The sequence below is a fragment of the Rana temporaria genome, chromosome 6, assembly GCF_905171775.1.
Source record: "Rana temporaria chromosome 6, aRanTem1.1, whole genome shotgun sequence".
Taxonomy (NCBI): Eukaryota; Metazoa; Chordata; class Amphibia; order Anura; family Ranidae; genus Rana; species Rana temporaria.
In genome coordinates this window covers 166061314-166077496 of record NC_053494.1, presented here as the reverse complement: position 1 = coordinate 166077496, position 16183 = coordinate 166061314, and the positions used below count along the sequence as shown (strand labels likewise).

Here is a 16183-nt window from a genome sequence, read left to right as displayed (position 1 = left end):
TCCTCCTCATACATGAAGAAAATCCCACCTTCCTCCTCATACATGAAGAACATCCCCCCTTCCTCCTCATACATGAAGAACATCCCCTCTTCCTCCTCATACATGAAGAACATCCACCACCTGTCCTCATACATGAAGAACATCCCCCATCCTCCTCATACATGAAGAACATCCCCCTTCCTCCTCATACATAAAGAACATCCCCCATCCTCCTCATACATGAAGAACATCCCCACCACCTGTCCTCATACATGAAGAACATCCCCCTCTTCCTCCTCATACATGAAGAACATCCCCCCCTTCCTCCTCATACATGAAGAACATCCCCCCCTTCCTCCTCATACATGAGGAACATCCCCACCACCTGTCCTCATACATGAGGAACATCCCCACCATCTGTCCTCCCACCTTCCTCCTCATACATGAAGAACATCCCCCCCTTCCTCCTCATACATGAAGAACATCCCCCCCTTCCTCCTCATACATGAAGAACATCCCCCCCTTCCTCCTCATACATGAAGAACATCCCCCCTTCCTCCTCATACATGAAGAACACCCCCCCTTCCTCCTCATACATGAGGAACATCCCCCCTTCCTCCTCATACATGAAGAACATCCCCCCTTCCTCCTCATACATGAAGAACATCCCCCCTTCCTCCTCATACATGAGGAACATCCCCCCTTCCTCCTCATACATGAAGAACATCCCTACTTGTCCTCGCACCTTCCTCCTCATACATAAAGAGTTAAGCAGCTGACCACACAATGGTGCTGCCCCTCCAGTGGGTACCCAACAAATCATCCAAAGCAAACCTTAAAAGACGGAGCACCAGACAGGATGGTAAAGGGATTTTATACACTTTAAAGTTTCACAGAAAATCCCTCCACTTTATCCGGGCTTTGGATCTAGCCAAGAGTCTCAGTGAACTCCAAGAACTTTCCTATATAATTCGCTAAGGAAAAGGAAGACATAAATCTGAGGAATTTGTTATCGGTGGTGCCAGTGTTCTTGGCAGTCATATCACCACAGGGTACGGATTCAGGATTATTCGGTGTACAGTGCCGTCATTGGACTTCTTTCCATCTGGTTTGGTGCTCCTTCTGTTGATGTTTGCTTTGGGTTGCCCATTTAGGCCACTGATGGTCACCTTATTCAGTGCTACCTCGACCATGTGTTCCTATGCCTTGAATGGACACAGTGACAGATTCTCTTGAACCGTGTTGTTGCACATTGTAACTATACTAGAGAGCTGTCACCTCTGTGATAACCCTCCATTGGTAAGCATTATGAAGCAGCCTTGGCAGGCCTTTCATAACAGGCTGGTATGTTTTATTTATGTGCTCTATGTGGAGTAAACTTTCTTATACCACTTGTTTGAGCAAGACGTTCTCATCCCGTATTCAGTCCTGACTCCTGGCCACGGGTAGTGTGTTTTCCAGTCATCCAGTATAAATCTGCCCTTATTTACTCAAACAGCTACGTTTACACATTTGACATTGCAAAACCGTGCATGGAAGAGTTCTTAAAGTGCTTTTTGTAGTTCTTGAGGATTTTTGTTTTTATGATTTATGTAAATGTAAAGAATGAGACCTAACAGGTGTAATTCCCTTAGGAATATGTGTGCATTCTTTAACCACTTCCATACAGGGCACTTTTTACACCTTCCTGCCCAGACCAAGTTTCAGTTTTCAGAGCTGTTGCAATTTGAATGACAGTTGCGCGGTCATGCAACACTGTACCCAAACTACATTTTTATAATTTTGTTCCCACAAATAGAGCTTTCTTATGGTGGTATTTGATCATTTCTGGGATTTGTATTTTCTGCTAAAAAAAATGACCGAAAATTTTGAAACAAATACGTTTTTTTTGTTTTTTTTTGTTTCAGTTACAAAACTTTGTAAATAAGTACGTTTTTCTCCTGGGCACTGATAAGGTGGCACTGATGATGGGCACCGATTAGGTGGCACAGATGGGTAAGGTGCCAAACCATGCCTGCCAATCAGTGATTGGCATCCTTGGTGGTCTAGGGTGGCATACCTGGTGGTGGGCATCCCTGGTGGTCTGGTGGCATCCCTGGTGGACCAGTGTGGGCATCCTCAGGGGGGCTGCGTTGATGATGGATCAGCACAAACCCCCCCCCCCCCGTCAGAGGAGGAGCCAATCGTCTCTCCTCTACTTGCGTCTGACAGATGCGAGTGAGGAAAAGCCGATCACAGGCTCTTCCTGTTTATATCGTGATTGGACACGGCTGATCAAGTGGTAAAGAGTCTCTGTCAGACTCTTTACCAATATCGGTGTTGCGGGGTGTCAGACTGACACCCCGCAACAACGATTGCCACGGTGCGCCCCCAGGGGGGCGAGCAGCGTCTCAATATCCTGAAGACGTCATATGACGTCCGGTCAGGATATTGAATCCACTTTGCCGCCGTCATTTAGCATAAGGCGAGCGGCAAGTGGTTAATGTATATGTGACCCTTTACCTTTTTAAATTGTTAAAGCGGAGTTCAGCCGAAAAAAATAAGTCTGAAAGTCTGAGAAATATAGTGGGCATCAAATAAACCTGTTGTCCATGAAGTCAGGGTGCCCATGCATGATCTGTGTCCACAGCCAAAGTGCCTACAATTGGCATGTGGGTGTCAAAACTGGACCACGGAGCAATGGATGAAGGTGGCCTGGTCTTTTGAATTACATTTTCTGAGTGTGTGTCACTTACCTGGGTAAGAGATGGCACCAGGATGCAGTATGGGAAGAAGGCAAGCCGGTGGAAGCAGTGTGATGCTTTGGGCAATGTTTTGTGGGTAAATCTTGCTGCTGCCATTCATGTGGCATTTACTGTGACACATACCACCTACCTAAACATTGTTGGTGACCAAGTACACCCCTTCATGGAAACGGTATTCCCTGATGGCAGGGCCTCTTTCAGCAGGGAAATGCACCCTGCCACACTGAAAGAATGGTTCAAGGATGGTTTGAGGAACACGACAACAAATTTTGAGGTGTTGCCTTCAGCCTCCAGATTCTCCAGATCTCAATCCAATCGAGGATCTGTGGGATGTGCTGGAAAAACAAGTCTGATCCATGGAGGACCCACCTCACAACTTACAGGACTTGAAGGATCTGCTACTGAGGACTTGGTGCCAGATACCACTGCATACCTTCAAAGGTCTAGTGGCGTCCTTGCCTAGATGAGTCAGGGCTGTTAGTTTTGGCAGCAATAGGGGGACCTACTCACACATTTCCCATGGGCTCTGTTCTTAGCTGCATAAAAGGCTTAGAGAGGTTGGGGGGGGGGGGGGTGGTGTGTATAAGCAGGAGGCAGAAGGGAAAACGGCACACTGATCTTCCCAGTGATTAGCCGAGCAGGAACGCCCATCAGCACAAGTCTGACCATTTGAGTATAGGCAGACTGTGCTCCTAGGTAGAATGAAAAGAGGCAAACTGACCATACTGGGATAGCTGTGCTTCCAGGCCTAGTGTTGTCAGTTTGAAATAATAAAACCGAGGCACAGGCGTGATCCCCAGGTATTTCTACACAGGAATTTTCAATATTTGAGACAAGTAACTATAACAAACCTGTGAAATGGGCCAATGCCACCGGGTTCTGTACAGCAGCCAAGCAAGTAGCTTTTTTTTACAGATAGAGCTGTGTATATCTCTCATCACTGTTTAATTTGAAGAGACACTGTCACCATGCCCATGCCCATGCCCATTCAAGGCAACGTGAAAGTATCTCTGTATGGGAGTCTAGCAGTGTCTGCTAGGCGCAGAAGCCTTAATGAGTTACACACCTCTCTTACCTGTAAGTTCTGGGCATTCTTTTAATTACCTATTAAGTGTTAGCTTGTAGAAGGGAAATGCCTTATGGAGGAGAAGGGGCATGACTGACGTGTTGACATTCATTAGTTGTCTGAAGAGCAGACAGGAGGCAGTACAGGAACACGGAGGTTCCAGCACTTCAGGGTCTGGAGTATCTCATGCTGTGCATTTATATAAGGAGTGGGTGGATTACAAACCTATGGCAGCAGTTTCTGGAAATGCAGACTAAATGATGAGGGCGTCTCATTTATGGCATTAAACAGTACTCATAATATATATTCGTATCTCACAAAAGTGAGTACACCCCTCACATTTTTGTAAATATTTTATTATATCTTTTCATGTGACAACACTGAAGAAATTACACTTTGCTACAATGTAAAGTAGTGAGTGTACAGCTTGTATAACGGTGTGCATTTTCTGTCCCCTCAAAATAACTCAAAACATAGCCATTAATGTCTAAACCACTGGCAACAAAAGTGAGTACATCCCTAAGTGCATATGTGCAAATTGGGCTCAATTAGCCATTTTCCCTCCCTGGTGTCATGTGACTTGTTAGTGTTACAAGGTCTCAGGTGTGAATGGGGAGCAGGTGTGTTAAATTTGGTGTTATCGCTCTCACACTGGTCACTGGAAGTTCAACATGGCAAAGAACTTTCTGAGGAGCTGAAAAAAAAGAATTATTGCTCTACATGAAGATGGGCTAGGCTATAATATTGCCAGGACCCTGAAACGGAGCTGCAGCACGGTGGCTAAGACCATGCAGAGGATTAATAGGACAGGTTCCACTCAAAACAGGCCTCGCCATGGTCGACCCAAGAAGTTGAGTGCACACGCTCAGCATCATATACAGAGGTTATCTTTGGGAAATAGATGTATGAGTGCTGCCAGCATTGCTGCAGAGGTTGAAGGGGTGGGGGGTTAATGTACAGACCATACGCCGCACACTGCATCAAATTGGTCTGCATGACTGATGTCCCAGAAGGAAGCTTTTTCTAAAGATGATGCACAAGAAAGCCCGGAAACAGATTGCTGAAGACAAGCAGACTAAGGGCATGGATTACTGGAACCGTGTCCTGTGGTCTGACGAGACCAAGAAAAACTTATTTGGTTCAGATGGTGTGAAGTGTGTGTGGCGGCAACCAGGTGAGAAGTACAAAGACAAGTGTGTCTTGCCTACAGTCAAGCATGGTGATGGGAGTGTCATGGTCTGGGGCTGCATGAGTGCTGCCAGTGTTCTGCCGAGATGTGTCCCCCTGGCGCATAATGCCCGCCCTGGACTGCGCAGCGCTCTAACTCCGAAAATGACCAAACGCGAAGAGCTGTGCACGAGCTGTAGACTGCGCCTGTGCAATGAACCGGGCATAGTGACAGTCGTTACCGCACGCTGCCGATGCTCGCTCCACTCTGCAAGGGGGGTGTGTATATTACAATTATATTGTGTAAGGGGCGGATGCCACAAACTCCCCCCATCAACAGAGCATACACCCGCCCCCCCTATCAGACGATATAATAGTAATACACAGGCCACGGGGAGCGGGGCCGAGTGATACAGTCGGCGGCTATGGCTGTCGGCTGTATCACGGTAGTGCGCCTGCAAGGACTCCACACCATGCTAACTCTCTCGCATGACTGTGTGGAGTTCTTGCGGGGAGGACCAGAGACAGCCGCTGAGGGACCCCAGAAGACGTGGAAAACGAGCTGCACAGTGGAGGTAAGTATATCAACATCTATCTGAGGCCTCTGCTATATATCATCCGCCGCCACAACCTATCTTTTCATGTCTACGCTGACGACACCCAGTTCTACATTCCTCTGCCCAGGGATGGGGGGGCACAGATAACTCTGGCCACCTGCCTGGAGGAAATTCAAGCCTGGATGGGGGCCAATTATCTTATGCTCAATGGCTCCAAGACTGAGTGCATGGTTTTATGCAATCAGCCATGGTCGGGCGGTTTCCCTACCTGGCCGGACTCGTTTTCATCGGTCCCAGTGCCAGTCACCCAGGTCAGGAATTTGGGAATCATCTTGGACGAGAGATTGACGCTACGACCACAGGTAAACCAGGTGGTGAGTTCTTGTCACTTCCACTTGAAACTCCTGAGGTCGACTTTTCGCTTCATTGAAGAATCGCATAAGATCTCCATGGTCAATGCCATTATTGGAAGTCGATTAGATTATTGTAATGCTTTGTACCTGGGTTTACCTAATAACATCATGCACAAATTACAGCTTATTCAGAATGCCGCTGCGAGGCTACTCACGGGTGTTGGTCGTCGTGACCACATCACGCCATCGCTGAGAGCCCTGCATTGGCTACCCGTGAAGGAACGGGTTCTGTTTAAGACTGGATGCATGGTGCACAGGGCTACCCATGGCAAGGGGCCAGTGTACCTGCAGGAAAAATTCACCAAGTATGTGCCCAACCGTACCTTAAGGTCGGCTAATTTGGAAACTTTGGTGATTCCTAAATTTCGTAAGAAAAAATGCGGAGGGAGGACGAGTGCGGTCCAGGGAGCACAGTTTTGGAACTCCCTGCCTCTAAAATTAAGGCTTGAGAATGATCTTTTTAAGTTCAGGAAGCTTTTAAAAACTGAGCTTTTCAGTCTAGCCTATGGAATTACATAGGTTTTTATAGTTCTTTTGATCTGCTACTATTTTAAATTTGATCTGTTCCGCTGCCTGTGTGTGTTTTTTTTGGTTGTTGCTGTATTGTTGTTCTCGGCGCATCGAGGCCTACGGGTAACTGACTGCGTTTTGTACTTTTTTTGTACTTTTAAGAATTTTAATAAATAAATAAATAACATGTTTGTGTGTGTGTTTTTTTTTTTTTTTTTTTTTTATAAAAATTTTCCTTTACAAACCCTTAAATCCTTGTGCGTTGGTGACTTATTGCCTGTGAGTGCAGCACATATCGCAGTCCTCTTCTAGTTTAGTAGAGAATGGCCAGGCTGATAAACACTCACAATTCTCATGGATAGTTTGTGTCCAGCTCCCCATTCACACTCTTCTATGCCCTGTCATGATGTGCTGAATCATTGCTATAGCAACACAAAGAGATACAACGTGATCACTATTTTGCGTCTATGTTTCACACGAGGCTTCTGAATAGCTTCAACTTTGTTCCAATTTTAAGCAAAATATCTAAGACGTGTGATAGGTCACATGAATATAAATAGCCAGCAATGCATTACCTTGGCCTGCAGCATGAAGGGCAAATAGCTAGTATACTTTCTGTGCATACAGGTTTTCATTTGCTGTTAACAGTTAAAGGTAACAAGCAAACTGAAGCACAACAAATGTTATAGACAGACGGGATTATAATAAAAAAAAAAAAAAAAAAAGAAAGTGTAATGATAGGATGTTAATACTGTTGGTTAACATGTTGCATATTACTGTTTAGAGCCATTATTTTATCCTCTTTGTTAATGCACCTAAATCCAAAGTCTCATTGAGACTCTGCATCACATGTAGGTGTTTCCTAGGGTGGTCTGCCTAGGAGTTCCTCCGTACTGACATCCTACCATCCCTGAAAGGAAAACCCCTTAGACAGTTGTCACTGAAACAAAGGTGTTCATCGGAAGATTAATTCTAACCTTTTTGCTTGGGTCAAAACCATAAAATTATGGATTTTTGTGCTTGAGGTAGTCTGTTGGAGTGAGGAGTATTAACTCCTTAAATTGGCTGTAAAGGCAGACTGTTTATTTTTACCTTACTGCATTCTATGCATGAAGATAAAAAAACCTTCATGCAGTACACCCCCCCCCTCCCCCCCCCCCCCCCCCCCCCAATACTCGACTGAGTCCGATCTCCATCCAGCAATGTGCACGACGAGAGCCTTGTATCTTTTGGGTCTTTCCCTCCTTGTTGGCTCAGATGGTAACGAGATGGGGATGGTGTCAAGTCCTGTTCTGTATGTCTTATGGACACAGAGCAGGGCTCGGGAGCAAGCATATGCAAGTGCCCCTATAGCAAACAGCTTGCTATGAGGGCATAAAGGGTAGCAGAAACCGGAGTGCCAGCATGGGACCCCAGAAGAGGAGGAGGCTATTACATGGAACAGGCAGATACAACCTGTTCTTGTAATAAAAAAATGAAACTTTACAACCTCTTCTTAATTCTCTGCCCCTAGACTAAACGAGAATGTAAACCTCACAGTGCATGTCTGAATCTTTTCACTTTCATGGAGCTGGGCTTTAAATGTGGTGGGGCAAATCCATTTTTTTTTTTACTGGAATCTCTATGGCATAGTGTATGGCTGCTGATGGAAGAATCTTGTTTCAAAATTATGGGTGAATTTCTAATTATTGACCTTTTTTTTTTAAATAAAAAAAAAAAAAAAGTTTTTATTGATTCAGAAACAAATTTAAACAAACAGTACAACCCTCGAGTGCACAGACAGAGGTTGATTCCTTTAACCACTTAAGCCCCGGACCAAAATGCTGCCTAAAGACCCAAGGGGTTTTTACAGTTCGGGACTGCGTCGCTTTAACAGACAATTGCGCGGTCGTGCGACGTGGCTCCCAAACAAAATTGGCGTATTTTTTTCCCCACAAATAGAGCTTTCTTTTGGTGGTATTTGATCACCTCTGTGGTTTTTATTTTTTGCGCTATAAACAAAAATAGAGCGACAATTTTGAAAAAAATGCTATATTTTTTACTTTTTGCTATAATAAATATCCCCCAAAAACATATATAACATTTTTTTTTCCTCAGTTTAGGCCGATACGTATTCTTCTACCTATTTTTGGTAAAAAAAATCGCAATAATCGTTTATCGCTTGGTTTGCGCAAAATTTATAGTGTTTACAAAATAGGGGATATTTTTTTTTGCTTTTTTTTTTTTACTACTAATGGCGGCGATCAGCGATTTTTTTCGTGACTGCGACATTATGGCGGACACTTTGGACAATTTTGACACATTTTTGGGACAATTGTCATTTTCACAGCAAAAAATGCATTTAAATTGCATTCTTTATTGTGAAAATGACAGTTGCAGTTTGGGAGTTAACCACAGGGGGCGCTGTAGGAGTTAGGGTTTACTTTGTGTGTTTACTAGTGTAGGGGGGTGTGGCTGTAGGAATGACGTCATCGATCGTGTCTTCCCTATAAAGGGAATGACGCGATCGATGCGCCGACACAGTGAAGCACGGGGAAGCCGTGTTTACATACGGCTCTCCCCGTTCTTCAGCTCCGGGGAGCGATCGCGACGGAGCGACTATAAACGAATAGCCGCGCCGTCGTCCCGGATCGCTCCTGAAGCCACGGGGACCGCCGCATGTACGGGGGGGGGTCCCGATCGGACCCCCGACCCACGTCAAGCAGGGCACGTATATATACGTTGATGTGCCTGCCTGTGCCATTCTGCTGACGTATATGTACATGAGGCGGTCCTTAAGTGGTTAAAGCGTACATCATACAAGAATAGATACATGTCCCTTACTACACCCACTGACATCAGTCTTTTCCCCCCCCCTCTAACAAATATACATGCCCTCCCACCCCGATACCAATAATACACTAGACAAGCCCTCATGATCTCACAATAGCACCCGTTTACAAGCACCTCAGAAGTCTGGTCATGACAAGCTCCCTGGGACTCAGACCCGGCGTATCCAGCCACATCCCCCATATTCTCTCAAACCTGCCAGGACACCCTCTATGCTGATAAATGTGTTTTTCCATCACTAATGCCTTTCCCACGTGGGAAATCCATGAGGAATGAGTTGGTGGAGAGGCAGACTTCCACCCCATTAGTATTAATTTCCTAGCCTGGAACAGTGTCCTAGAGACAGCCACCCTGGTCATTTCCTCTGGGACTACATCCTCCAGCACCCCCAACAGGCAACATACAGGATCGACCGGAACCTTAGTCTGAAAAGTTAGTTAATTGTCTCCACCACCCCACTCCAGTATGTGTGCAGCTTCGGGCATCGCCACAGGAGATGTATTAGGTCCCCCTCGTGCTTCTGGCATCGGCAGCACAACGGGTCCGCCCGACTACCCATCCCGTGCAGTCTCACCGGTGTATAGTGTACCCTCAGCAGTATGTACAGTTGTGAAACCTTTTGTGCGACATTTAGGGAACATGTAGTTCGGGATTGAAGGGCCTCCTCCCACTGGTCACCCGTAACCTGGCCGAGGTCCCGCTACCAAGCAGAAAAAGACCCCACATGGGTACGCGTCCAGGTGTTCAGATAGTAGCATCTGATAGCACTGGGAAATAATTCCCTTGGTCTCAGAAGCCGATCGCAGCAAGTGGAATACCGGAGTGGGTGACATTGTCCACTCCACAGCATTCCCCTGCGCCGCTACTGCGTGCCTAAGCTGAAGATAGGAGAGCCACATAGAGGCCGGTAGATCAAATCGAGCCTGCAGTTGAGGGAATGTTAGCAGACTGCCATTATGAAATATCTGAGACCACATATATTAATGCCATGTGTTTTCCAGCGGGATCCCTGCTGCAATTTAGCCAACTCGGTGTAGGAGAAGTTATTCCATATTGGACTATGGTCAGTAAACCCCCTCACCCCCTGAAGCTGCCTACCCTTGTTCCAAATTTTTTGAGTTGGCGTTAATGTCGGGTTTTGTTTATTGGATTTGAGAAACATTTGTGCCTCCAGGCCCAGGGGAATGGTCTCAGCACCAGAAGCATCAGCCGTGCCAACGATCCCACTGGGTCCCGAGCCATGGAGCCCACCAAATGCTGTAACTGGGCAGCGATGTAATATACCCAAGGGTTGGGGACCGCCAACCCTCCGTCATCTTTAGCTCGCTGGAGCTGCTCCAGCCTGATCCTGGGGGTCCTCCCACTCCACAGCAACTTTCTGAAAAGGGTATTCACCACTCTGAAAACCTTCAAGTGTATAACCACGGGGGAGTTGTGTAGGAAGTACAGCAGCTGGGGCATTAATATCATTTTGATTAGGTTTGCCTTGCCTGCCAGGGACATCTTAAGGTTGTTCCACGTGTTAATCTTATCTCTAAAACGGGACAACAAGGGGTACACATTAAGCAAACAGTAGTCTGACAGTTTGGGCGAGATTTGTACACCTAGGTACTTGAAGCTATCTACTACAGGAATGGGGCATGAGGCCGGGAGGGTCACCTCCCTGTCTTCATCTAGCATCATCAGGGCAGATTTGGACATATTAATGGTCAGGCCAGAGAAGTGACCAAACCCTTGTATGACAGTCATGACCCCCAGCAATGACAGGGTGGGGTCCCCCAAGAAAAGCAGCATGTCGTCAGCGTAGAGCATTATCTTTTCATGGAGGCCACCATACCTGAAGCCCTCGACCTGGTCGCTCGCCCGTATCAGGGCCGCCAGAGGTTCTATAGCGATCGCAAAGAGCAGGGGGGACAGAGGACATCTGCCTAGTCCCCCTGCCCAAAGCAAAAGCAGGCGACATCTTATCCGCCATCCTAATGGACGCCTGCAGGGACGCATACAATAGCTTGGTCCAAACCACAAAGCGTTCTCCAAAGCCAAACTTACCCAGCACTGCCCACAGGTACCTCCAGCTGACACTATCAAATGCCTTATTGGCATCAAGCGACAGCAGGGCCCTACGGCCCCTATTGTCCGCCTGTACTTGCATGTTTAAGTAAAGCCTACGTAGATTAGTGGCTGTGGACTTTTGCGGCATGAAGCCAGCCTAATCTTGGTGGATGATTGAGGACACTATCCCATTGACTCGTATCGCCAGAACCTTAGCCAGGATCTTCACGTCGCTCTGAAGCAATGAAATAGGCCTATATGAGCCCGGGTCTTCCCCAGGTTTCAACAGTAGGATCACATTGGCCTTATTCATAGAGTCAGGGAGCACCCCCCCCCCCTCCAGCGAAGCATTATAAACTATCAATAGTTCAGGGAGTAATAGCTCCCCATATTGGGTAAACACTTCCATGGGCATACCATCCTCCCCCGGGACCTTACAAGTAGGAAAAGAGCAGGCCGCCACCTGGAGCTCCTTCAAAGTTATAGGAGCGTCTAGTTGCTTGCGTGCCCTGGCAGACAGTGATGGCAAAGTCATTTGGGACATATATGTAGCTAAATCATCATCCGAGTAAATTGACCTTTTTAAATGATGGCATTTGCCAATCTTTATTCAGGAGGATTCACCCATCAGCTGCCACATCAAGAGACTCCGGAAACCAATAAGATTTTCTGCCAAACCACATCACATGCTGAAAATGTATCCCATAAAATACAGACAGAAGAACATCGAGCCGTGTGAATTGTACAACAGGTCCTTTTACAAATTGATATGTTATAAATTACATTCACAAACCAAGTAAACAATTAAGTAAAGTAAAGGCATATTTTCTAGCTGGGGTTTTTTTTTTAAACCTTTTGTTTGTTTAATATAGTAGGTATTTTAACCCTCCTAAATATATTTTATAGAAAGGAGTTGTGGGATATACGGGTGTAACATTTATTTTCCCTCCTGCAATGTGACTTTGAGTTTCCTGTGCCAAGTAATCTTCCAGCCTTTTGCCTGCGTGTCTCATGTAGTCTGTGGTGAAATCCTGTGGTTGGCACACAGATCAGAGGGACTAGAGGGGAAGGGTTTGGTTTAAGACTCTACGTGGAAAATCCCATCTCCGAGGATCAGAGCACTTTTTGACATCCACTATGTGATTATATAGTATTTATTGTCTCAGGGTAGATATTTCACACCACAGTTTTCAGCTGTTAAAGTTGCTGTGTCAAGAGTCCCACTTCAAGAAGTCCCAAACGGCAGATCATGATTACTGCCATCCAGCATACAACCACTTATTAAGTCTTCTTTCATCAGTTAAACATGTTAATTGTACATTAGTGATATGTGTGCAGGTTTTATTAATGTGCCATTTGTCTTTTAGGATCCGTAAATGCTTGTGAAAAGACATCATTTATTTTCCTGCGACAGGAATTGCCTGTGAGATTAGCAAACATAATGAAAGAAATAAACTTGCTTCCAGACAACCTCCTAAAGATGCCTTCAATAAAACTGGTGCAGAGCTGGTAAGAGAGCTTTCCACTGCAATGTAGATTTAGGGTGGGTGTGATGTCATCAAGAGGGGAGGTACAGGAAGTACTGGCTATCGGAACAGCAATGAAAGTCAATATTTGCATATGCGTTCTACGTGCGATTGTACGATGTGTATGGGATGATGTCAGGTTTGCTTTAAATTATATTGATGTTCTAATGGAGAAGTACAAAGCCGATGACTGACTGGTTATAGTCCACTCTGGAGATCTTGGTAATACTAATTCATATGTTTTCTCAGGTATGTTCAAAGTTTCCAGGAAATAGTTGATTTTAAAGACAGAAATGCAGAGGACCCAGATACTGTCCGAACGTAAGTGGTTTATCTATATAATTTTTTTTTATTAATTAAAGTGTATTTTCCCCCCAAAAAATGCTTTTAAATGACCACTGCGCAAATACGGTGTGACCTAAAATATTGCAATGACCACCATTTTATTCTCTAGGGTTTCTATAAGACCTATCCTGAAAATAAGACCTAGCGTTTTTTTTCCAGGAGGGCTGCAATATAAGCCCTACCCCGAAAATAAGCCCTAGTTAAAAATATTTGTAAAATCCACTCTATTACAGGAGTATATAATGTACAATATGTGTGTTTCTGTAATATAAATGCGGGGAAGAGAGCTCCGGCGGGTCACAGAAGCACAGAATGGCGCTATAACAAAGGTATTTGGCACAATTATATTACAGGAACACACACATTGTACATTATATAATACTGTAATAGAGTGGATTGTAGGATTTTACAAGCATTTTAACTCGGTTCACACTGGGGATTCCTGACAGGCAGGGAGGGAGGGGGAGAGAAGACAGCACATTACATGGTAAGACCTTCCCCGAAAATAAGCACTACTGTGTCTTTTATTGGCATAATTAATATAAGACCCAGGCTTATTTTTGGGGAAACACGGTATGTTTGGGGGTTCTAAGTAATATTTTCTAGCAATTTTTTTTTAACTTGTTAGCAAAAAGTGTCAGAAAAAAGTTTAGTCTTTAAGTGGTTAAACTGAGCTCATTTGCAGACTGAAGTTCATCCCTTTTATCTAAAAGAACCCAATGATGCAAGAGGGGTTATATACTAAAGGCAAATTCATTGTGCACTCGCTGTAAATCTGAGGGGGACAGGCAAGGAAAATAAAAAACTAAATTTTTGCTTGCACATGATTGGATGATAAAAATCAGCAGAGCTTCCCCTCATTTTAGATCTTCCCCCTCAGATCTACAGCGACTGTACTTCCAAGTGCACTTGTAGTGCAGAGTGGATTTGCCTTTAGTAAATCAACCCCAATGCTGAGCAATAAACTTTGCCGGCTGCCTTTTATTTATTTTACAGCTCTGAGCAGAGAACAGCTCCGCACTTGTTACATGAATCGGGGAAATGCCAGGTTAAGATCGTGAGGGGGTTAAATCGAGATTGCGATTTTATTTTTTACAATTAATTGTGCAGCTCTAGTATATGGTCACACATATTGCATGTTCTGTGATGTGAAGAAGTGGCCTCACAAGCATTTTGTTTTGCAGTCACAAAACAAAACTTTTTACAACTTATTAAATGCTAATAGTCTTTGTTTTTGGTCAGTTTCACAGACACAGTGATAACCATCCGAAATCGGCACAATGATGTCATTCCCACCATGGCGCAGGGTGTCGTAGAATATAAAGACAGCTTTGGTGTTGATCCAGTAACGTCTCAGAATGTCCAGTATTTCTTGGACCGTTTCTACATGAGTCGCATTTCAATCAGAATGCTTTTAAATCAGCACAGTAAGTCCAGAAGCTGGTTCTTGGGGCAAGACCTTTGCCAGATTTAGTGCAGAGGTAATTTGTGTAGTTCCTAGAGAAATCCTGCCATTGTTTGTTTTGTTTTTGCCCAATTCAGTCTTAAAAGAGGAAATCTTTGCTGCTGTTGATGGCACTATTATGATTCCTTTGCTCTACTTCAATGGTTCTGACCACTGTTGGTTCTGGAGATGCATTCATATAGCAGAAGCTGATGGCCAGGTACTGGGTACCTACTGAGTGGGTGCAAATGTAAACAGACTAAAGCCCGGTACACACTAACAGGTGTGTGTTTTTTTATTTTTATTTTAACCCAACGAGTTGAACGAAAAAAAGCTGACTGCTCCGGTCGGAGCCGCTGTATGAACGATCCGATGTTAGTACATCGATCTGCCCTGCTGAGCAGTTGTGTTTTAGTGGTTAACCACTAGGTGGTGCTGAAGGGGTTAAGTGTGCCTAGGGATGTGTTCTAACTGTAGGGGGATGGGCTATGTGTGACATGACAGTGATCACAGCTTCCGATTACAGGAAGCTGTGTACACTGTCTTGTCACTAAGAAGACTGGGGAAATGCTTGTTTACATCAGAATTTCCCCCTTCCTCACCGTGACACAATTGTGGGTAAGCTGTCGGAGTCACGGAGCCCGTGTCCACAATGCCGCGATCTTAAAGGGGACGTATATATACGTCCTTGTGCCTGCCTGTGCCATGCTTCAGACGTATATCGGCGGGCGGCAAGCGGTTAAATATGTGCCAGAGACTCCCTTTGTAGTGTTTTATATATTGCCCTGGCCATGTGCTCCTTTCACTTTTTGCTATTTTCAGACAGCGACAATGGATCCCATTTTTTTTTTTTTTGGATCTCCAAAAAAAAAAATAAAAAAAATCACAAGCTTTCCCTATTCCAGTGTTTCTCAACTCCAATTCTCAAGACGTCCCAACAGGCTTACCATTATTTTGCACAGGTGATTTGATCTGTTTCACTGCCTTAGTAATTACCATAGCCGTTTCATCTGAGGGAAATCCTGAAAACATGACCCGTTGGGGCGTCTTGAGGACTGGAGAAACACTGCCCTATTCTATGCTAAATGATACAATTTGTCTGGATTTGGGTCCTGAAAATCTATCCACTGCTTAGAAAAGTAGACACCATTGGTGTACTACTAAAGGAAAATATACAGCGCACTTGCTCCAGAGCTTAGCAAGTAAGCTAAAACTTAAATTTGCAAAAAATACTCCATCACATGCAAGGAAAATAAGACCGCATTTTTGTTTGTACATGATTGAATGATGGAAACTAGAAGAACTTCCCCTCTGATTTAGAACAAATTCACTTAAAGTGCATTTTGCAGTGCACCGTATATTTGCCTTTAGTAAATCGACCTCCATGTGGCATGTCTTGTTTTGCTCTTTTAAACACTGAGCACAACTGGAGGTTATAAACAAACAGAGCATTGCTCCCTCGCCCCACACAGCGGTAATAAAAATCACATTGTGGAGTGCAGCGGGCCTTTGCCTTGAATTTCATCTTGTTGTAGAGATATGTGTTGGTAC

At 44.9% G+C, this 16183-nt stretch overlaps 1 protein-coding gene across 1 annotated transcript in view; it reads left to right on the top strand.

Annotated features, from left to right (window-relative positions):
- Positions 1-16183, top strand: part of PDK1 (pyruvate dehydrogenase kinase 1) — a 38220-nt gene that overhangs the window by 1201 nt on the left and 20836 nt on the right. The window contains exons 2-4 of the mRNA XM_040357744.1: positions 12685-12826; positions 13093-13164; positions 14431-14615. Of these exons, the coding sequence (XP_040213678.1) occupies positions 12685-12826; positions 13093-13164; positions 14431-14615 (399 nt within the window). The remainder of the gene's footprint in view (positions 1-12684; positions 12827-13092; positions 13165-14430; positions 14616-16183) is intronic.